The sequence below is a fragment of the Lissotriton vulgaris genome, chromosome 2_1, assembly GCF_964263255.1.
Source record: "Lissotriton vulgaris chromosome 2_1, aLisVul1.2, whole genome shotgun sequence".
NCBI classification, from domain to species: Eukaryota; Metazoa; Chordata; class Amphibia; order Caudata; family Salamandridae; genus Lissotriton; species Lissotriton vulgaris.
This window is the reverse complement of record NC_141687.1, coordinates 1,856,698,954-1,856,722,570: the sequence shown is the minus strand read 5'-3', so window position 1 is coordinate 1,856,722,570 and position 23,617 is coordinate 1,856,698,954. Positions and strand designations below refer to the sequence as shown.

At 45.9% G+C, this 23,617-nt stretch overlaps 1 protein-coding gene across 2 annotated transcripts in view; it reads right to left on the bottom strand.

Annotated features, from left to right (window-relative positions):
* The window catches only part of LOC147733417 (uncharacterized), a 164,193-nt gene that overhangs the window by 93,554 nt on the left and 47,022 nt on the right, over positions 1-23,617 (bottom strand). For both annotated transcript variants that reach the window (XM_086958033.1, XM_086958034.1), the window contains exon 5: positions 22,453-22,553. In XM_086958033.1, the coding sequence (XP_086814159.1) occupies positions 22,453-22,553 (101 nt within the window). The remainder of the gene's footprint in view (positions 1-22,452; positions 22,554-23,617) is intronic.

The following is a 23,617-nucleotide window of genomic DNA, read 5'->3' as shown; positions in this document are numbered from 1 at the left end:
TTACCACAAGACATCAGGAAATTCACACTGCACAAACGATAAAGTGAGGCATTAGGGATACCCTGCTGCGTGTCGGTCTGACCTGTATACTGCAAACCTAGGTGACAGATCAACCTAGTGCAACAATGGCCATATTACAGTGCAGCATATTACACGTGTAAGACTGCTACAAATCAGCATACAGCAAACCTTCGTCCCAAACATCAACTCACTGCAAACATGGCAAATGTCAATTGAGCAGGAAAAAAATTGGCAGTCCTGCCGCAGTGTGAACCAACAGCATGTGGAATAATTCCCAGATTTGCACAGCCTTTATTATTTAGATAAGACAAAGCTGTAGAGATGACTAATGTAGAATGTTAATGGTTGCCTAGCAGCTTAGAATGTTATCTCTTGAGAGATGAAACTGAGCTGTGAAGCAGGCTGTGGATGAGCTGGAGGTTCCTGTACTTACTCTTCAATAAAGACTACAATTATAATATTTCTTGGACTCATCTTTACATTGGCGACGAGGATGGGATACGAACCCACGCGTGCAAAGCACAATGGATTAGCAATCATTAAGTCATGGGGAGTATCTGCTAATATAAATAACTGGGATCCATCAGATATCAGAGCTGTAGGCTATGGGGGAAAGAACATTGACATTTTGGGTTTAAAATGGATGGTAATTGAATTTGATAACAAGAAACTCTATGGTAGAGTGTACCTAACTGAAAAAGGTTCAAATTTATTGGGATGGCGTCACCAGAGAGATTTAGGTATAGTAAATCCTAATGCCACTGTTCCAGTTCAGTCTATATGCTTAGTAAATAGTGAGGGTTATGATTCCTTAATTATGGGAAAGTACTCTGATGTCTTTTGTGATGAATTGGGAAAGTTGAGAAATTTTTCTCATAAAATTATTGTCAAAAGTAATGCTACTCCCGTAGTTCACAAAGTTAGATCTGTTCCCCATCTCATGAAAGGTCCTTTACAAGTTGAACTTGATAGGTTACTGAATTTGGGGATAATTGAGCCTATTGAGGCTCGCGCCCATTGTCGTCGCGCCCAAGGATGGGGGAAAGAAGATTAGTTTATGTATTGATCTTCGCGATCTAAACAAAAACATTTGGGTTGATCGCCAACCTCTACCAAACATTTCAGAGATGTTGACGGCAATGGGCGGGGGGTGTGTTTTTAGCGTCATTGATATGTTGTCAGCATATCACCAGATTGATCTCAATGAAGAATCTAGACATTTGACATCATTTGTAACACCGCTGGGTGCTTTTCGTTACCGTAGGATGCCATTTGGACTAGCTTCGGCCTCAGCGGTGTTCCAAAGGGTCATGGGAAAAGTTCTTCATGGTATAAATGATGTACTTTGCTTCCAAGATGATGTGCTAATTGTCGGCAAAGATTTTGATCATCATGATCAAGTGATGGAAAGTGTCTTGTGTAGAATGAGAGAACATGGGTTGACTATTCAGAAGGAGAAATGTCAGTTAAGGAAGGATGTAGTTAATTACCTTGGCCACGAAATTTCCAAGGAAGGAATCAGACCAAAGAAAAGTATTGTCTCTGCCATTAGAGATGCTCCTGTTCCTTCTACTAAAGATCAGTTGAGGAGTTCTCGGTTTAGCGAGTATTGCTCCAAGTTTGTGAGAAATTTTACTAATATTGTGGAACCATTGCGGATATTAATGAAAAGTGGTGTTGAATTTGTATGGAGTGATGCTTGTGGAAAAGCATTTCAGGATGTTAAAGATGGAATATTGTCTGCACCGAGCCTTGGACACTTTGATGTTAGAGCAAAAACTTTTATCACCACTGATGCGAGCGCTATAGGTATTGGTGCAGTTTTAACGCAAGTATGTAATGGAGAGGAAAGAATTATTGGGTTTGCATCTAGAAGACTACAGGGTGCTGAGAGGTCATATTCAGTGATCGAAAAAGAGGCCTTGGGATGTTGTTGGGGGATTAAACATTTCAAATACTTTGTATGGGGTTTACCATTTAGACTTCGTACTGATCACAAACCTTTAGTTCATTTGTTTAAGGGGGGCAAAGGTTTAGAAGGGAGTGTTACTCCGAGGATATTAAGGTGGATTTTATCAGTTTTAGAGTACAATTTTGAAGTGGAATACATGAAGGGATTGAAGAATATAGTAGCGGATTGCTTGTCGAGAATACCTGTTGTTGTGAGTGATATTGAGTCTGAAGCTGATGTTGAGGAAGTGAGATATACTGAAGAACAAGCTTTTGGGTTGGAGCAATGGGATGCTGCAATGTTGGAAGATGAAGTATTGGAAAGAGTTATGTTTTCTATTTCTAATGGATGGGATGCGCAATTGTGCAATGATTTACGGTTTAAAGGTTACATTAATGTTGCAGAAGAGTTAAGTGTAAGAGAAGGGAAACTGTGGAGGAGAGACAAATTAGTACCACCGAAGAATCTTAGATCTAAAATTCTCATCATGGCACACGAAGGTCATTTGGGGAGAAATATGACTAAGCGACGTGTACGTCAGTCATTCTGGTGGCCTAGTTTAGATAATGAGGTTGAAGCAGTTGTCAAAGATTGTTATGCTTGTGCTGCTAGTGACAAGACCAAAGTTTTACGTCAACCTCCTATTTCTTCTGTGAAGTTTCCTGAGCGTCCTTGGGAAAGTTTGGCTTTAGATTTCATTGGTCCTATTTCCAAGTCGGGAACAAATTGCAAATTCTTAATGGTTTTGGTGGATTATCACTCCAAGTGGTTTGTGGTTGAGACATCTGAGAGTATTACAACTGAAAAAGTAATTAAGTTTCTTGAGAAAGTCTTCTTGAATGAGGGGATTCCAAAGGTCTTGGTGTCAGACAATGGTCCGCAATTAATTTCTAGGAAAATGGTGGAGTTCCTGTGTGGGAAAGGGATTAAACATGAGAGTTGCTTTATTTAGGCCACAAGCCAATGGCTTAGTTGAGAGGATTAATCGCCTGATCTTGGACAATATACAACTCTTTGTGCAATGGTTTGTCCTGGTCTGAAGAATTGAAGAAGCTGATGTGGTCTTATAGGGTAACACCACATTCCATGACTGGAGTGTCACCTTTCATTTCTCTTAAAGGAAGGGAACCAGGTTTGAAAGAAGTACCAGGCTGGTTGAAAGACAGGGAATGTGTATGGGTGAATCGTGATGAGGTTGGAGATCAAGTGCTTAAACAAATCATTGCTGCCAAACATTATGATCACTTAAAAGGTGTCAAATTTCCTAACATAAAATCTGGTGATTGGGTTGTAGTGAGACGTGGAGGTTTTATTGTCAAGGGTGATAGCAAGTTCTCTAAACCTGTTCAGGTGAAGGAAGTGAAGAAGAATGTGGTGATTCTGTGTGATGGGACTATTTGGAGTTTGGGAAATGTATCTAAGTGTTTTTCTCCTTGTAGTTAAATTGATTTTCACTCATTTTTCTGTTCTGTATAATAGTTTCCTTCAAGTTTTTGTTGTGGGATATATAAGGGGGAAGGTGTGTAGAGATGACTAATGTAGAATGTTAATAGTTGCCTAGCAGCTTAGAATGTTCTCTTGAGAGATGAAACTGAGCTGTGAAGCAGGCTGTGGATGAGCTGGAGGTTCCTGTACTTACTCTTCAATAAAGACTACAATTATAATATTTCTTGGACTCATCTTTACAAAAGCGACCAGAGAGGTAGAAGAAAGAGGAGGAGGGAGGAGAGTATGGATGGGTGGAAAGAGATTGCACGAGGAGATGAAGGGAGCGGGGCAGGTTTGAGCATTTTCGTCAAGGTTGCTTTTGGATTCCCAGTCCGGCCCTACAGTGAATTCTGTAGACCTTTTCCCAAAAGAAGACGTCTCCTTCAGCATCACATCTTCACAAACCTGTGGGCAAGAGAACGGGTCGCCTGCTGGCACTGCATCTGCATAAACCTTCTCGGAATAGAAAGAGTCACATACTGGCACCTCAACAGACCCACTAAGCATCTGGTCTGTGATGGAAACTTCAGAAGTGTTTGGAAAGTCACGCCAGGCCTGGCGAATAGTGTGCAATACCATGGTAATAAATAATTTTTGAACCCCAAAATATTTTAGACTGTGCTTGGCGCATTAGAAATTTCAATTACTTACTATTTCTACAAATTGGCAAAATTCTTGCCTTTTGAGTTAAATTTAAATCCTAAAATGTTTTTTAAAAAAATCAAATGAAACATTAATAGAAGATCTGGCTGAATCCCAAAAAAAGAAATATCAGCATAGAACTTGATTTTAACCGAAAACTTCCCAAACATGATACTTTTTAACAATATTGCTTGCCACTTGCACGTGATTCAATAACAAAACTGAAGAAAAAGGCAAAACGAACATCTTTGAGGTCCCCAACTTCAAAGGGACATTCACTGAAAGCGTCCAACCAGATATTATATTTGTTGAAGTTTCAGTGAAAAGGGAGAAAAAATATGTAATAATTCCCATAACAATTTCTAGATAGAACTCATTAATGCAGTCATATACTTTCTCTGCATCAACAAAAATAATAGCACAAGAAAAGAGTAACTGAGGTTAATTACTAACAGACCAAATCTCTTACATCAACATACCAATATATGCCATTAATAAAATCTGCTTCCTTGGAATGATTACACAGGCGACAATCAATTCCAGTAAGGAGTACATTTTAGCCAAAAGCTAAATTTGAACAATTATTAAAGAAATCAGTCGATTTTCATGGTCGATTAGCACAGTCCCCTCGGAGTTGGGCGATTAATGTTATCAACGCTGTCCATAGAGATAGGCAATCACCCAGATTTTTTTGTCTCAATGAAAACTTTTCATGTTAAAGGTCCTAGGATTTTGATACATGCGTGGGGAAATGTGCAGGATACAAATGCACACAGTAAATGGAAAGATATCTGTTTCTTTCAGACATTTTGATATGTCAGACCATAGAGCAGCACAGGGCTTCAAAGAGAACAAGTTTTACTGAAGCGAAAGTACCTTATACATGGGGCGAAGTACACAGGATGGTGACAAGACTGTCACACTGCCTCTCAGGACTCATTTTGCAAATCCCCTGTTGTCGAAAAGATATTTGCCCACATCACTCCACCATGCCAGCTTGAACATTTACAAAACCTGCCACATTATCTACAAACGCATCACCACCAGCAACCCCACCTATTTGACTGTCAACCTTTCCATTGCCAGTGGCTCTTGGCACAGCTGCAGCAAGGACACAATCACACTGGCGATAAAGTGCAAATAAGAAAAAACCAAGGCGCCACCCCTTCTCCACCTATGCACCTAGGATCTGAAACAACATCCCCGTGCCCATAAGGTCAGCTCCTAATGTGCTCTAATCTAGGAGAGAGCTGATGCATCTCTTTAACCCCTTCGATGCTGATGACGAGCTCAGCTCGTCATCAGCCACGGGGGGGGGTGTGCGGATGACGAGCTGAGCTCGTCATCTAACGCGGCTTTTCGAAAAAAGCAGCGTAGCGCAAAAATATGCGCCGCAGCGATGAGGTTAAGGAACCCTGCAGAATCTTACAGTAACAGTCAGCTTCTGCTCTGCTCTCAGAACCCAGCTAGCCCCCTCCAATCATTCCCGTATCTGCACCTTTGACCCTGTAGCTTGCTCCATTGCTTTTTGGCGAGGTTCATGCTATATAAATGCCACTTCGACACGTACACAGCAAATTTATCAATGACAGTCATTGGCCATAATTTAATATTCTCCATTCAGTAATTTCTAATTAAAACTGAATTTGAGAGCATAATGAGGGTGAGACAATGCGTTCCTGTGGGGAGTTCGTTTTAGCACTTGGATCACCATGTTTCAAACTCTCCTGCCTTACTATGCTCAAAAACTAGGAAAGTCCCTGCTTCCTCCAGTCATTTGAACATGTCTGGCTACATTATAAGCAAAAGCGTATTATTATTTGTTGTGTTTAAAACATTTGTTTTATTGATTTCAAAACAAAACCAAGCAGGTATAACCCTAGTGATGTGCACACCAATAACTGAATAGACATGAGCATCATGTCAAATTGGGAAAAACAGGCATATATGCAGACAGTGTGCAGAGGCAACCAGACGTGTTGGTATGCTAAGGCCAAAATGATTCAACCAAGGGCCCCATTTCTTCGATGTCTGACAGGACACCCCCTGGTTTAGTAAATCACCTTTAGGACATAAAATCATTCATCCATTCCCCTTAACCAGGCATCAAAGGAGATTGGGAAGATGGGGAATTTCAGGTTGTCAGTAGTGCCACGATTGACGGGAAGGAATCCCATGCCCTCTAGAGACCACGATCCATGTGAGCCCTTATAGTCATCCATAATTTCTAGAAGACTAATTTTTGGACAGCTTTCAATTGAAAGTCCCAAGAGACCTCTGAGGCGGTCTCTAACCTCTTGCCAATATGTCTGGATCCCTGGACAATTTCACAACATGTGGAGGAAGTCAACCTTTTCTTAACCATACATTTGCGACATCGAGGAATGATTTCTGTTTTGTTTCCACAACATCCCTGGAGTAAAATAATTATGTGTAGGATTTTACATGGGATGATCTACAGATGGGCTGGAACTGCAAATTCCGGAGGTGCCATCTTCGCCTTCTCCAACCCTCATCCTCCAGGTCTCCCTGAGACACTCTCCCAGCAAGATCGTAAAACCTTGAACCAATCAGGACCATTAATCAGTAGTGATCAGTAAATCTGCAAGATACCCCTCCACCAGATACCCCTCCTACCCAGTGAGTCAACCACTATCTTAGCATCCCAGGACTATATTCTGGAATAGCCTTCAGAACGGCGCGGCAATACTACAGAGCATGTCGTAGTTGGGGATAGCCATAGAACTAGGACTGGTGGAGTTCAAACTCTCCAAAGGAATTAAATAGGACTGGATACTCATATCCCCCAGGCTGGATATTCCAATGATATCCCATTTCCAGTACCCCTCCAGCCTAGCCAAATGCACCAAATTTCTGCAAAGCCACACAGGCATTTCTTCTGTTAATTTGCCCGCCCACTCAATTCAGTAAAGTTCCATCTATCAGCAGGATACGCTGCAAAAACTAAGCACAGTTATTCAGCAATTCAACTATATATCCATCACAAATTCTCATCCACCACCAGAGTCGACAACACTGACTTCCCCCATTGTAAGTTATGTCATCAGATACCTATATGCCTAATGTTTTGCTTTTAACTTTGCTAAAGGAGACAAGCCTTCCAGGCCACCACATTCTGCTTATGTGAGGGGTCATCCAGTATGAAGGGAGTGATTGCCAGTTCCAAGTATCTCCCGTCAGGGCTACTTGATTGTGATCTGTTGGTGTGTCTGTCTGCTTGAAGCGTACCAGAGTAAATTTGTAATTTCCGCCCACAGAGCCAGATCTGCGGTGTCTCTCTCATAATTTCTCCCTTTCCTCATACCACTTTCCTCATACCACTCTCCTCAGCTAGGGCCCACTCCATCAGGTGCCACTCCCATCCATGCAGAAACGGTGGGTGCCCTGGGAGAGAACTAATGTATTGATAGTCTACGTTTTCCGGATTCCGAACCACAAACCCAGGGTAGTAAATCTTCTATGTTGCATCTCCCCCTTCTTTGGCTTTATAATAATTCCGAGTAAACAGTGCTTGAACATGGCCTCGAACACGACAGCTGTCATGTGTTTCACGTGCCTGCTCGGATCCTCCCACTGGCTCCAAATATGATTACATACCCATATCACGTGTTCTAAAGTAACATTCCCATCAGCACACCTTGCACAGACAGAGGATCTTTTCTGTCAGCGGTAGAGCACAGCTTCAGTTAGGTGAGAGGGGAGGCTGGAGCAGTGAAGTTGTACAGATGTCCAGACAGAGCCAGGCCGCTGAGCAGTTCTAATTCCAAGCTGACGGCACGGTCAGATCTGGACTTCACGGACCAGTCGTTTATGGCAACTAACCGTGAGGCCCGGTTGCACAAACTCAGATCTGTCACAGTTTGCCCACGTCATATACTGTCTAGACGCATTTATTCCTGGGTTGTTTCCCCACCCACAGGAAATAGGGAGACAGAGCTAGCACTGTGTCACAGAACTGTTCACGGATCCCGTGATGGTAATTCTGGATTACCTCAAGGAGTTTAGGGAGGCTTGAAAAAAGGAACTCTCCTCAAAATCGACAGAAGGACAGTATTCAAACCCTGAAGAACTCTCCATCTACAAAGGCAGGGAATGTTTCCAGCACAGTTCTTGTACGAGGCCGACATACATACCCAAATACGTAAGGGTGTGGGCTAGGGTGCGCCAGCTGGTCACTCCTATTTGTGTTTTTATTGTGTTAATTGAGTTTTAAAAGCCTAAACACAGTCCACAGCATTGCAGGTTTTTACAGTCACATTACATTGTACACACAGAAGTAGTTAGTTTAAATCCTTAACGGTAACAGACGACAGGTAACCTCCGAATGCTCTGCAGGATCTTCAAATGGATCCCTCCCGACACGAGAAGAACCGTCACACAGGCCTTCATCACCAGCAGACTCGACTACGGGAACGCCCTCTACTCAGGAACAACAACCAAGCTCCTGAGACGACTACAACGAATCCAGAATGCCTTGACACGTCTGATCTCGATGTCCCACGACGCAGCCACCTCACACCCCACCTGAGAGGCCTACACTAGGTCCCCTTCAACAAGAGGATCACCTTCAAACTCCTCATCCACGCACACAAAGACATTAAAGACAGCCGATGGCTTACCTGCTGGCCTTTTACTTCGTGTATCCAATTATTAGGCGCTGTACTTCTTACTGTTAGAAATTGAGCTCGCAATTAAACTGGTATCAGGGCCCAATTGTGGGCGATGTTATCAGGGTGCACCAGTATCTGGCTTGTAGTTGTGTATCCAGTAAATTCATCGGCTCTGTCATCATTTTTGACAGGTTTTTTTAAGAGTATTGTGTCCCAACAAGTTGTGGTTGATCTTTCTATCTTTGTTGTGTTTCGATCGGTCGACTCTCTGCTTCAGTCCACTTACCTAATTCTCATCTCCTCCGTTAGGTTTGTGGGATATCGGATTGCTACTGCTGAGCCAATTGTTGATTTAATAAGTGTTAGATCTATAATCAATATTCATATTTGTTTTTCTTAGTTTGTTTTCTTAATCCCAGCAGACAGGCTTCCGGAGTGTTTTCTAGATGTACATTAACCAATTTGTCTATTTGAGTGTCCGATTCCCCAGAGCGGACGTATTTTAGTGCAAGTCCACAACATGTGTATAAGGACTTGTGATCATGGCTCCTCTTCAACATTTATCTGGGGCAGCGTAATATATTTTGTATAGATGTCTGGGAGTCCCATATATCCCATCTAGTATGTTATATTGTAACAATCTGCATCTACTGTTTATTTACACCATTTTCAGGTATGCAATGATTTGTTTCCATTCTTGGCCAGATATGTTCCTGTTTAAATCTGTACCCAAGTATCTCTTAGACCTTGTAAGCTTGTCTGTATCATCTGCTTTACTGGCATTACCCAGTCAATACCATTTCCAGCTCAGTATGAGTTTGAGACTTTTGCACTTTAAGGCAATGTTTTCTTTATCATATGGATCAAGGCATTAAAGTTAGGAATTGACCTGTGAGTTCGGGATATCAATGCTGTCGTGATTAGAATGTGTGCAGGTCTCTGCAGCGTTTTCAATTTTGCACAGCGTTCTGTGCCAACAGTGGTCGGCTCACAGGATGGATGCAAGAAAACACTAGTTAACAGCATTTTTTCGCTAAACATCTCCTGTATAGGACGAGCCTCAGGAAATGGTGGTTCAGTAGTCCACTGTCCAACTAAATGCAGTTTTTTAAGTTAGGCCTCCCTCTGTGGCATCCGTAGCTTGGAAATGGCTAATCTATGCCTCTGGCCTCCCCACGTGAAATCCTTTAGTACAGCATCTGCAAAAAGCACCTGGGCAGGTACAACAGTATGGCGGCAAACAGATAAAAGAAGCAGGGTATTGGCACCCTCTTGGCAATGGCTATTATCCCCATCACTTAAAGGGTTGATTTCTTCTGGTACGTCACATAAGAGCAAGCACTAAAGTAGTTTCCACCTATCAAGGCAGCTTCCAGAAGTAAATTCTGCCCGCCAAATATTTTAAGTTTTCACATTCCCATTTCAGTGGAATTTGGGCAAGTTGCTGTATGCCCAATTCACTTAGTGATTCAGGAGGATATATAGACAAGGTTGCCTCTTGTTTTTATGTAATCCAGATGTGATGTCTCTCCTGTATGTCCAGGTACAATGACTGACGAATACCAGTTAACGACAAGGCTGGAGGCTTCCTCATACAAATTCTAGATCCCGCTGAATTACAGCGCTCTATCATGGGTACGGGAGGAAGGGAAGCACGGCATCAGCATAATGTGACACTATGTCTTACAGCACTTCCTCCCACGGAAATCTCGGCACTAAGCCATCCTTCCTATTCAGACAGCAAGGGCTCCCATTAGCAGAGCAAAAAGTAGGCATGAAAGCGGGCACCCATGCCTGGTGTCAACTGGCAATGGGCAATATAGGCCAGTTGACATGAACCTGAGCTCAGTTGGCTTGTTAGTAGAACACAGACATAAGCCACATATACCAGACCAAAAGTTCATCCTCCGCATGACCCGCTAGAAAAATCTCCATTGTGTAGCCTTATTGAAGTCAATCAACATTCACAAGTAAGGACTAGGAAACGTATGGAAACAGGACAATGTGAACTGCAGTCACTACAGACTGCAAACTGTGCTCTAATTTGGCATAAAGCTGCTGTAGTTGTGATGAATCAGAGAAGAGATAACCTGAACCAACATATTTTCCCCAAATGCTCCACTCTGTGTGGATTAGTGAGATGAGGTGGTAAGAGACACTGCTATAAAGTGGAACTACTAGTCATAATATAACTGATGTGGACGGGCCTCCGAGGTCCCCTGGCAGGGTGCCTATTTGTATGGATTTGTTAAAACTATTTAAAACGTGGGGGTGTCAGGAGAGCAGCTAGCCTCTTAAGGAAGTCAATGGAAAAAATGCTGGGTGTGAATGTCTTTCTGGGTGCATGGCACTCATTGCTTCTATAACCCTTGAATGGAGAAATCAACCTTCCCTTCTTTGAGTGCAGCAGGCTACGCATCAGCAAAAAGCGACATCGGTTTCACAGCTGGTCAGAAGGTGGGCCACAAAATTGAAAGGATGTTAGAATATAGCACACAAAAATATTGTGCTATAAAAATATCGTAGCCAACATATTGCCATAATATTGTGAAGCTGAATGTATATGTAGGTAATTGTAAAGGCGCCCTCCCCCATACAGTAGAAAATGTGAGACTCAGTCTGATTAGTAAAGAAGGAGCGACTTGGCCAGTCAGTTTCTTATAAACCACATCCTAATCATGATGATTTAGATACAGCAGAATTAAAAACACCATACAAAGATCTAGTAAAACTTTACAGAAACCTCACGTAATACATTATGCAATCACTGACAGTTAACCCTGCGTGGACGGATCAGGCTGCACAATCACAACTGGCTGTTAGAGTTATCAGTCCTCAGACCCTGAATGCCATTATGGGAAAGGTTCCCACCAGTCAGGAGCAAATTCAGTTCTGGCTAGCACAGAAAACAAGCCAGCTTGAAGCGTTTTTCCCCATACGGCCCCGCAGAACAAAGACAGAATATTAACAATTTATTTGCCAATGGGGATGGCTCCCCCGGTGGAAGATTGTGCCACTTGGGGTACTGTCTTCACTGCAGTTTACACAAAAACTCATGGTACCCTTTTTTTTACCCAAGGTACGGAAACAAGTATAGAATGAGTACGGGCCAGTCCGAGTTGCTTATAAACCACATCCTAATCTTAATGATTTAGATACAGCAGAATTAAAAACACTATACAAAGATCTAGTAAAACTTTACAGAAACCTCACGTAATACATTATGCGATCACTGACAGTTAACCCTGCGTGGACGGATCAGGCTGCACAATCACAAATGGCTGTTAGGGTTATCAGTCTTCAGACGCTGAATGCCGTTATGGGAAAGGTTCCCACCAGTCGGGAGCAAATTCAGTTCTGGATAGCACAGAAAACAAGCCAGCTTGAAGCGTTTTTTCCCCATACAGGCCCGTGGACAAAGACAGAATATTAACAATTTATTTGCTAATGGGGATGGCTCACCCCGGTGGAAAATTGTGGCACTTGGGGTACAGTCTTCAATAGATGTTTTACCCCAGGTACTGAAACAAGTATAGAATGAGTACGGGGCAGGACCTGCCCTGGACTCGGGGATGAAACTTATGGACAATTTTGCTGCGGTATCAACCATTATGTTAAGTAACATAGTGGGAAGCAGCAGCATTGGCTATACACTAACGCCTGAGGGAGTTCACTCTTGCACAGCAGTAGCAGGAATTGCCTTCAATTATCGAAGAACTGTATGCGATGCTTGGTAGAGATAATTTGTGAGCCAGACCAGGGACACCACAGGTTAAGAGTAAATCTGGAAAGGATAACTCTAAGCAAGCACATGATTCTTCTAAGAAGAAAAAGGGACAATAAAGGGGTGAGTCTTCTCAGCAGGAAACCACTGGCAATAAATACAATTTGAGAAACCGTGATAATATTAGAAAGCCTGACAGGTAACCGGATAATGATACACGTTCCTCTCGTTCCTTTCAGGATTCATCTATACACGTTCGGAGAGAGGTGGATGGTCAGAGCACCGATCGGAAGAACATGTGAAGCCGAAAAGGGAAACATATCGCACTTCAGACTACATCCTTAAAGAGGACATACAAAAGACTCCTAAACCTCAATTCAAAAAGAAGAAGGTAGCTGAAATTAAAATAAGACATACCCAGGTTACTGAGGACTCTGCTTCTGAACGGGTGAGTGGGCAGTGACGATACTGGACAGCACGGCAGAAGTCACAATAGCTCGCTGGAACCTGATGGATTATCTGGTGGTAGTAGCGCTGAATGAGCATTTCAGGGTGGAAACCCCTGATAGAAGGGTAAGAGTCCCACATCGTTTATACGAAAGGACGCTCCAAATGGAGGGGGACATACCCAGGAACATCAAGGCCCTCTTTTCGGACATATGTTTGTGATATTCTTTTGGCTGCAAAGGATTGGCCACCTGAGTTTGAAATGGAATGCCCACTGGGAAAAAACAGTAATTTTACCTGCTTTCTCGGACCTCATTTCAGAATCAGTTAAACATTCATATGCGCAGGAGTGGGCGTTAGCACTAGCTCTGGCACTTTACCGCAATCATGGTAGGTGGGATGATTAGTCACCCCGTCACAAGATTCCATTTAAATCAACTCTTCAACCCCAGAGAGACAGTACTCAATAAAATATGAAGCTAAAAAACAAGTTAGGGACATCCTATAAAAACTTGAATACCAGGGTGTAATTGAAAATTGCACCTCATCAATGAATAATCCCTTGTTTCCCGTAATTTAACCAGACAATTCATATTGTCTGGTTTCAGACTAAAGCTATTTGAACACTTCCACACGCACATTTGCAAAACCTTTTCAGCAAAAAAACGCACATAGTGCAGCACTGATGAATAACATGGTGCCTAAGAAATACAAAATAACACTAGTTATCTCAAATGGATTTTTCTGCCAAAATCTAGCACCTGAAAGGAGATATTTGACTGTTTTCAGCGCTCAGTTCATAGAGTAAATTTTGCCACATACCTCAAGGGTAAAACACAACCCCAGGGCTGTTCTCAGCCTGGGTAACAGAGATCCTTCAAACTTTTGATGAGGAGGAATTGTCCTATGTAGATGATATTTATGTGACGGTCAATGAGTTAATGGAACACTTGACTAGAGTGAACCATATAATCCTTAGGTTTTCTCACCGGGGCTACAAATTTATTGAAAAAAATCTAAAGTTGCCTCCCTCAATGTCCTGTTTCTAGAATAGAAGCTGTCAAATGAAGGCAAAAGCCTGGCAGTAAATGTTTTAGAAAAATGCACAGTGCTCCAACCTACAACTAATCTGAAGAGACTACAATCTATTTTAGGATTTCCGAATTTTGGCAGAACATACATTTTGGATTGTTCTGAACGAGTAAAACCATTCTACGATTTATTCAGACCAGATATTTCGACCAACCATTGGACACAAGAACATACAAATATTTAACGTTCTGTACAAGAGGATATGGTAGCTTTCAAACATTTGCACACGTGTAAATACAAATAACCTGGTGATCCACGTAGTTGATGGGCCCACTGTGTACACTTATATTACTTTCAAATAAGGTGATACGATATCTACTGCGTAAAAGTTAAATTTCTATACGAACTGTGAATTGCATTTTGCACCCACCGAAAAAATTTACTCAGTACCGAGGGGACTGTACAGCGCAGCTGGCAGAACTCAAAGCGCTAATACTGGCACTACAATGTACGGATTACGAATTCCCACACTTATAGCGTGTGATTCATACTACTGTGTCCAGTCCTATAATGAACATCTTCACTATTGGTGCCAAAATGGATTTCGAGATTCCAAGTGTTGCACAATCAAGCACACGCTGCTTCAGGAACAAGTGGCTATGCTGAAAGAATACGTGCGACGGGCTCATGTTATCCACACATTGAGCTATCAATGTGCTGGCGTACACGTTGAAGGGAATCCATGGCAGCTTAAGCCGCTAAGGCAACAGTCCTCACTGCTGTCGTCACTGCAATTACTCGTTCAAGTACAAGAATAGACAAAGACATCATGGTGGCAGTCAATGCTGTTCGCAATGACACCTACCTCCTAAAGGGCTCTCCACACGTACTCGTAAAAATTAGATGTAGAAAATATTCTGTATACTCCGATTCCAGGAGTGGGGGATAGAGTAATACCAAGCACATATGGCAAATTGGGTTTAATACTAGCTCCACATGAGGGTTGGGGGTCAGCACACACAGGGGTCACTGCTACAGTTTCATTACTGAAGCAGCGCTATTGGTGGCCTGATCTTACAAAATAGACCAAGGACTTTGGGGTGGGGGTGCGCAGAGTGGCGGACATTTGGGAAAATCTTGTCTATTTGGCTCGGGTAAAGTATGCTCTATGTCAGGCTCCTCTAATGAGTAGCTCGTGAGCTACTGGTAGCTCTCCACCTACCTCTAGGAAGCTGTCCTGTGGGTAGCCCAGCCTCCTAACTCAGAAGCTTTTGCTTGGTTTAATGAATATATGTGTGCCAAAACTGTAAAGTGTGTAAGGAAGACAAAAATATGTGTATCTTTAGAAATCATAAGATGATGATTGGAGAAAAATGGTTAAAAATCCAAAATATAGGGGGCGTGGCTAGCAGCCGATGCTACGGGAGCCTCTCTAGGTTGCTGCCGCCATCAAGGCGGCATCCCGCAACAATCCGCATGCCTATCCGCTCACTGATCAGTCCAGAAGGGGTGTCCTGGGTGCAGTGACCGAACGGCGCAAGCAAGGAAAATTTGGGACCGCTCAGACCCCAACATCGGGACGAAACTTCGTCCGAGTCCCTCACGGAAGACGGGCCTGGTGGCACGAGGCGAGCACCGGTGTCGAGTGGAACCTTGGGCCGGGCGGAAGTCTACCCTCCCCGGCACGACCAACCGGAAGTAGCCGCTGACGACGGCACTCGACGCCACCGGCTGGCAATCCTTCCCGCCGACCACTTCACCCTTCACGCGGCATATCCAGTGGCACTACGCTGTGGTGCCCCCTTTGCTGCGCTCGGCAGGCACCGTGGGACCTGCGAGGCACCAGTCGCCATTTTGCTTGAACTTGCCAAAACCGCAACAGCTCCGCGGCCGTCGGCAGCACCTTGCCATTGTCAGCGACCCCTGGCCTATACCCTGTCTGGACCTTCTGCATACCCCCTCCCCCCCAAGCGGACGGCTACGGGCGTCCGGCCCGCTCCATCATAAACGGTGTCCCGCCGTAAAGGAACAATGGCGGGGAAGGGGCCACGACAGACCGCCGCTCAGGCGAAGCTCGGAAAATTTGCTTATGACAACCAGACGTCCACTCCACCTGAGCAGCGCAAATCACTGGGAAAGGGCGCGGACAACGACGGTGCAAAAAAAGCCACGCTGGACGATGTACTGAGAGCGCTGGAGCAGGTGCAGGCCACGGTGGGCTCGACCGCGGCCGAGGTTACCCTTATTAGAGCCGACCTCCAGAAAATGAGCGAAAGGGTGAAGCAGGTGGAGGTTGTGACCAAATCATTGATAGAGGACGTTTCCGACCTACAAGTGGCAATGGAAAGACTGCAGGCGGACAATAAACTTCTTAAAAGCAAGCTGGACGACCAGGAAGGGCGTTCCAGACGCAACAATGTCCGTATCTTGGGGGTTCCGGAGTCCGAAACAAAGGGAGCCATGGATTTGTATGTTGAGGACCTTATAAAGACAAAACTGGCCCCGAAGGGACTATCCAACTTCTTTACAGTAGAGCGGGCCCACCGGGTCCCCGGGGGGACACCTACCCCGGGTGCCGCCCCGCGCCCCATCCTGGCACGACTCTTTAACTTTAGAGACCGTGATGCAGTCCTCCAGGCAGCCAGGGTGGCACCGCCCATCCAAATCCAAAATTCACGGATATCCTTTTTCCCGGATTACACGGCGGAGGTCACCCGCAGAAGGAGGACCTTCTTAGAGGTTAAAAAATCACTCCGCGACCAAGAACTGCCGTACTCCATGTTGTTTCCGGCCCGACTGAGAGTGGTGGCCGATAAGAAGGTCTGGTTCTTCGACTCGGCGGAGTCTGCAAGAGAATGGCTGGATGGTTGGCGCACAGTGGACCGCACTTCCAACCACCGACGCAACAGGACGGGAGAGGAGAGCCGGCCGGGCTCACAATCGTCGACCAGGGGCAGTGCGAATGTATCACCGTCGCGGGACCACATGGGAGCTGCTGGAGGCAAATGACACTACCGTGAGGAACTTAATGTGTAACCTGGACCTTATTCCCCACTATGATTGTTCACAAAGTCGTTCATGGACGCTGGCCCGGACAACCCGAGGACAGCAGAGGGACCGCCTGCTTTGGGGGACACTCTCCCCTGACGCGCAAGTACTCTGTTTTTGGCATGGGATAAGCACTCTGCTAAGTTGGGGTGGCGGGCAGTTCTGAGTCCGTTTGGCAGGGAGGCAGGGTGGGGAGGGGTTGGGGGGGGTTTGTTTGTTTGTTTTCACGGGACGTTCACAGAATCGATCACAAACTGTAAAATGCACTATAATGCTTATTGAACTGTTGCTGGGGAGGTGGGGTCTGCTCCGATGGTTTCTGTCTCTGATGTTTACTGATGGTAGATGTACAGCCTAACTTAATGCGAACGGGGGAGACGCGATTGGGCGGCTCCTCCCTCAAACTTCTAGCATGGAACGTGCGCGGCCTAGGCGATAAAGTGAAGCGCGGCCTCGTTCTGTCTGAGATGAAACGTCACAAACCTGACCTAATACTCCTCCAAGAGACCCATCTAATGGGTAGCGCCACTAAGGCCCTGGACAGAAGGGGGTATAAAGTGTTAACCCACTCGGAATTCTCCACGGGGTCCCGGGGCACGGGTATCCTACTTAGAAAGTCCTCCAATTTTATCACCCTCAGCACTAGGACTGACACACAGGGCTGTTTTGCGGCAGCGGCAGGACAATGGGACGGGCGCCCCTTGACAATAGTTTCAGTTTACATCCCACCATCATTGCACTCCGTGATGTTGCCAGCCCTGGGCGACTTCTTGCTGTCCCTCCCCGAAGGTGACATGCTTCTGGGCGGGGACTTCAATGCATCTGCGGACCCGCACCTCGATAGGTTTCCATCGGCTGCCCTCCCGGGGGGTCCTTCCAGGTTTCAGCGCTTCACAGAGGCACTAGGGCTGGTAGACATATGGCGCCATGTTCACCCTACACTGCGACAATACACGTTCCACTCCACCGTCCACAATAGCCTGTCCCGCATTGATCACTTCCTGGCGTTGGGGGATGGGTTACAGCGCGTAGAGGAAGTGCACATACACCCTAGGGGCATCTCAGACACGAACACGCCACCGCGTCTTCCCTATGCACGCCTCTTATCTAAAGGTCCCTAAGGTCAGGAAGGCCCTGCAGACCGCCACGACACATTATTTCGCGGAGAACGAACCGACAGCAGCCTCGGCTGAGGTCCTCTGGGAGGCCTACAAGACAGTCCTAAGGGGGCAAGCCATCAGTTCTATAACGTCACATAGAAGAGAACAGGCAGCCGAACACGCGGCCCTTGAGCTCCGACTGCGCGAAGCCACCACTGCCCATGAAGCAGACCCCACGGAAGACACAACACATGCACTAGCACTTGCCCAGCGCCTGTATACAGACCACGCTCGGCTCATCACACAAGGCCACATCTCAGATACACAAAACCGAGTATATGATGTCGGGGACAAAGCGGGGAAAATGTTGGCCTGGCTCGACAAGAGAGGGGGTAGCTCCAGAGGGATCCAGCAGGTGAGAGACGAGGAGGGCAATACTCAGACTGACCCAGATCGCGTAGTGGAGGCACTGGCTACCCATTTTGAGAAAGTATACACTCCGGAACGGGACATCACCACGATTGCAGCCCAAAGCGCACTCTACGACAAACATCCCAGCACTGTTGCCGGAGGCCGCAACTGAGCTTGAGGCTCCATTCACAGCTGACGAACTGCGGATCGCCATTGGGGCCCTCCGTACGGGCAAAGCGCTAGGGCCAAACGGCGTCCCAGTCGAATGGTTCCAAGCACGCACAGACGTTCTAAGCCCATACCTGCTCCGAATGTACGAAGAGTGCCGTGATAAGGGGGTGCTCCCGCTGGACCAACGAACGGCTGCGATCGTGGCTATTCCAAAGCCCGGTAAGCCCCCTGAGGAATGCTCCTCATACCGCCCTATATCTTTGCTCAACGCAGAAAGTAAGATTCTAGCGAAACTTCTGGCAAATCGTCTCCTGCCTCATCTGTCCGATCTTATTCACCCGGACCAGTCAGGGTTCATGCCCCACAGGAACACCTCGCTCAATCTCAGGCGGGTGCACGGGGTGTTAGCTAAAGCAGTTGACATAGGCGAACCTGCGGCCATATTGGCGCTTGACGCGAAAATGGCCTTCGACATGGTGGAGTGGGCCTATCTCTTTGAGGTACTCCAGTATATGGGATTCTGACCCGTCTTCATCTCCTGGATCAAACTGCTATACACCGCACCGGTGGCGCATGTGGTAGCGAATGGCCACATTTCGCGCTCCTTCCCACTCAGGCGCGGCACCCGACAAGGGTGCCCTCTTTCCCCCCTTCTCTTTGCGCTCTCACTGGAGCCCTTGGCTATCCGCATCAGGACTACCCCTTTGCTTAAAGGGATTAAATGGAAGGAGGGCTGGGAAGACCGCGTCTCGCTTTACGCGGATGATATGCTGGTGTACCTGACGGACCCCGATCACGGCATACCGGCCCTCTTGCGCCTTTGCAACGACCACGGAGAGATATCAGGATACACTATTAATTGGAGTAAATCTGAACTGTACGCCCTGACGGGTGGCCACCCAACGCTTGGTCTGGACTGCCCTCTGCGACTGGCAGGCTCCTCATTTAAGTACCTTGGTATTCACGTTACGGGTGACCCGGCGGAACACGAAAAACTGAATCTCGCGCCACCGCTGAACCGCCTCAAGCAAGATGCTAGCTTCTGGGCGGGATTACCGTTGACGATGCTTGGGAAAGCAGCCCTGTTTAAGATGAAATCCCTGCCCCGCTTCCTATATATCCTAGACAATACCCCCTTTGCTGTGCCCCAGAGGTACTTCAAGAGGGTGGCGGCAGTGGTCTCTGGTCTGCTGTGGGACAAACGCCCGGCGCGTATAGCACACGCCAAGCTCTGCAGGAGCTGGTACGAGGGCGGCATCGCACTTCCCAACCTCTATCTCTACTACTGGGCGGCGCAGCTCAGACCGATCAACCAGTGGCTGCATGCATCGCAATCGGACCCGGCATTCCAGGCGGACAGGGCCCAACTGGGTACCAGTGGCCTACTGGCCCCGCTATATGATAGACGGAAACTCAGACCGCTGAAGGGCCCCACTAGGCTCACAGTGGCCACCTGGCACGCAGCCACCGCTGCACTAGGGTGGAAAGACACACTCACTAAACTCACTCCACTCTGGGACTCACGAGCCCTAGGCAACCTTCGGACCAGTAAGGGGTTCTCCCGCTGGGACGATATCGGCATCTCAACGGTGGGGGACATGTGGGAGCATGGGGGAGTCATTACTTTTGCCCGCCTGAAAGAACTCTACGACCTAGGGCCACACGAAACCTACCGGTATGTCCAAATCCGTCATGCATTACTGGCAGCTGTTCCGGCGGGATCGACTCTCCCCGAGTCCTCCCCGCTAGAGGATCGCCTTCTGACGGATTACATGGTAGAAAAAGCCACCTCCCTCACCTACCGAAAACTCCTTAACAATTCCCCAGACCCGCTAGTGTCTCTTAAGGAGAAATGGGAGCAGGAAGTGGGCGAGATGGATGAACATGAATGGAACGAGGCACTGGCGTCCCCTAAGGAAGCGGGAATATCGTCTAAAATGAGGCTCATCCAACTCAAAGTTCTACATAGAACATATTACACCAGGACATTGCTTCACCGCATACAACGAGCCCCTGACCCTTTCTGCTTGCGAGGCTGCGGGGAGGAGGGCACACTCTTCCACACATTCTGGGAATGCTCAGTTATACACTCCTATTGGCGTCAGGTCATGCGCACTGTGTCACAGGTGTTGGAGGTTTCGGTGCTCCCGGAACCGCGGCGTTGCCTCCTCAATGTGTGGGAACCAACAGACTTGTCCCGGCAGGGCCGCCTCTGGGTAACATTAGGGATGATGATGGCCAAGAGAGACATCGCGCAGCGCTGGGGGGTGGCGGACCCCCCGACGGCCTCACAATGGTGCGTAAATATGGACAGGGCCATGGTCACAGAACGGGCAGTTTACTTGAACAGGGCATGTCCGGCCAAGTGGAACAAAGTGTGGTCCCCATGGAACACATACCGGGGCGACATCTGTGATCCTCTACCTGAGGATGACCCAATAGACTCAGACGAAGAAGATGGGTTGGGCTGAGGAGGGCTGAGTGATGCGGGGGGGTACACCGGGGAGGGCTGGAGGGATGAGGGTGGTTTGCTCACACTCTACCTAGCATAGAGGGCGGCATAGGGTTGGCCCTAACTCAGGAGTAAACTCATATCTAACTGGCAATAAGCTTTTTTCACTGATCGTACTGTAACTTCCCGAAGTTTTGAATGTTCTTTTCTTAGGTATAAAACAGAAAATGGAAAACCTCGTACTCTAAGCATGGACCATTTGCATTTCGCCATCACCACTTGTTTATCGATCTTTACCCTCATGACTTCGACGGCTACCGGCACAACTGTACTGTAAAGATCGTTTTTCTTTGACACCTTGCTTAGCGGCCAGCCCAATTGGGTTGTAGGCGACAAGCTGTGTAAACTGTGAAGGCACAATAAAGGTTTTCAAAAAAAAAAAAAAAAAAAATCCAAAATATATTTAAAGCTTATATTTGAGCAATAAATCATGCAGTTTTGGAGAGAAATGTTACTAATACTGCTGCCTTTGTGTCAGAGGCATTACAGCTATGTTTGGACAACTCCCTTTGTATATTACTGCTGGCAACTGCGCCGATACCGAGATGATCACTGCTAGTACTATTGCAAAGGCAGAGATGGCAAAGCGCGAGAACAAATGAGAATAAACACGCAATCATCGTTTATATCCCAGGACAAGAAGGTAAGCTGCATTTTGAATGCACTGCAGTCTGGTTTCAAGTTAGGCAGGGAAATCAAGGTTCAATGAACTGCAGTAGTTCAGGTGAGATTTAATGAAAGCTTTTAATACTGTTGCGTGGTAATGTGAAGAAGAATTGAAGGAAGGACACGAATGACCTTTCTTAAGGCCAAAACCAGAACGAACAGACGCACGTTTGGAAATTTGTTTCCGAGTGAGAGCAGACCATGAAAATTAAAGCATAGATTCTAGGCAGAAACTGCCGGATCAGGAGAAAAGCCCTACTTGGATGTCCATCATCTTGGGATGCAGATCAACAATTCACTAGATAGTAACACTTCAATATTACCTGCATGCAGACAGGGAGCTAGCATAAACATCCTAGTCAGTATTTAAAATGTATCGAAAGATGGGAAAATTCTGCGGCTGGTCCGTTTCACAAGAGGGCATCCATTCTGCAGTCCTAGGTGCAGTGTACTTTAAACCACTGAAACTCGGAGGTTGGGTAATAAAATAATGAAGAATGGACACACTTATATCTGAGCCCAGCTGGAACGTTCCCTTCTGAGACCGAGGACTCCCAGTATCACGACTTTATATGAAAGATGAGGAAAATAGTCTGAGGCTTACGTACCTTCTCCTCTGGGTCAGGGGTGCACAGTATTTTTGCTGCCCAAAACGAAAGAGAATTTTCTGAGCTTAAGTACTGGCAGTTCTCCGTGGACAGGCTGGCATCTACAAAACAAACAAAACAAACATATTAACTTTCCTTTTTTAAGCAACTGTCATCAATCACTTCCTAGTGAGTTCTCCACTGTGGAGCATTCGTAAAGGTCATTCAGTCATTGCACAATGGAAAGAAAAGTAGCTGAAATAAATGCCATCATTCCATATACCTTACCAAGGAAATCAAGCTTAGTAGTAGGCAGTTCCTACATATACTATTACCGTTTCAAGTGTGCCGGAAACAAAGTACACACATTTGCACGTAAAACAGGGAAGTGCAGGGGAGAGACACTGATCTTAGGACTAAATGGTAGTGCCACCAGGGCTGTCTACACATCCACCTACCACATATTCTTTTTTAGTGCGACGCATCCTGTAAATGCTTTAAAGTGATATTGTGGTTGTTCAGTGGGGATCTTCTTTCTTCTGCTCTATGGGCTTCCGTAGGGTAATGAGACTGGTATGTAATGTTCACCACACAGGTTTTATTATGCGGGTCTACAAGACCGGTCAGCACAATGCAGGTAACTATTTTTTTATTCCATTTTAATCATCATTTAAAAAAGGGTATTTAAGTGTTAAGAGATGGGTTTTTTTGAGGGTTCAGGAGTGGGGAGAGGTACCGGGAAGTAAGGTATTTTTAAAAGGTTTATGGGCAGATAGAGACAGAGGAAGAGTTTTTTTAGGTTTAAATGGCAGGTAGACATAAAGGGGTAAAGTGATTTTAAGGTTCACTGACAGGTAGACATAAAGGGGCGAGGAGTTTTTAGGGTTAGGGGTTGGTGCAAGTAAAGTCATGTAATATTTTCAGAGTTGTAAATGTCATATAAAATTCAGTGGTAAAAGAATGTACAGCAAACAACATGTGTTGTTACATTCAATATTTAATGGAGCCTACAGCATCATCAAATTACTATCAAGAATCAACGCTGTCAACCAAGAGTGATTTAAAGTCGGTCAGAGTTGGGAGCCCGGCTCCAACAAAGTCATGGAATTAAGAATATGTTCCTTCCGATACCTTTTTTAAAATCTCAGAGTGGTTCTTAACTGGACAGAGAGATAAAGGTTCGCTT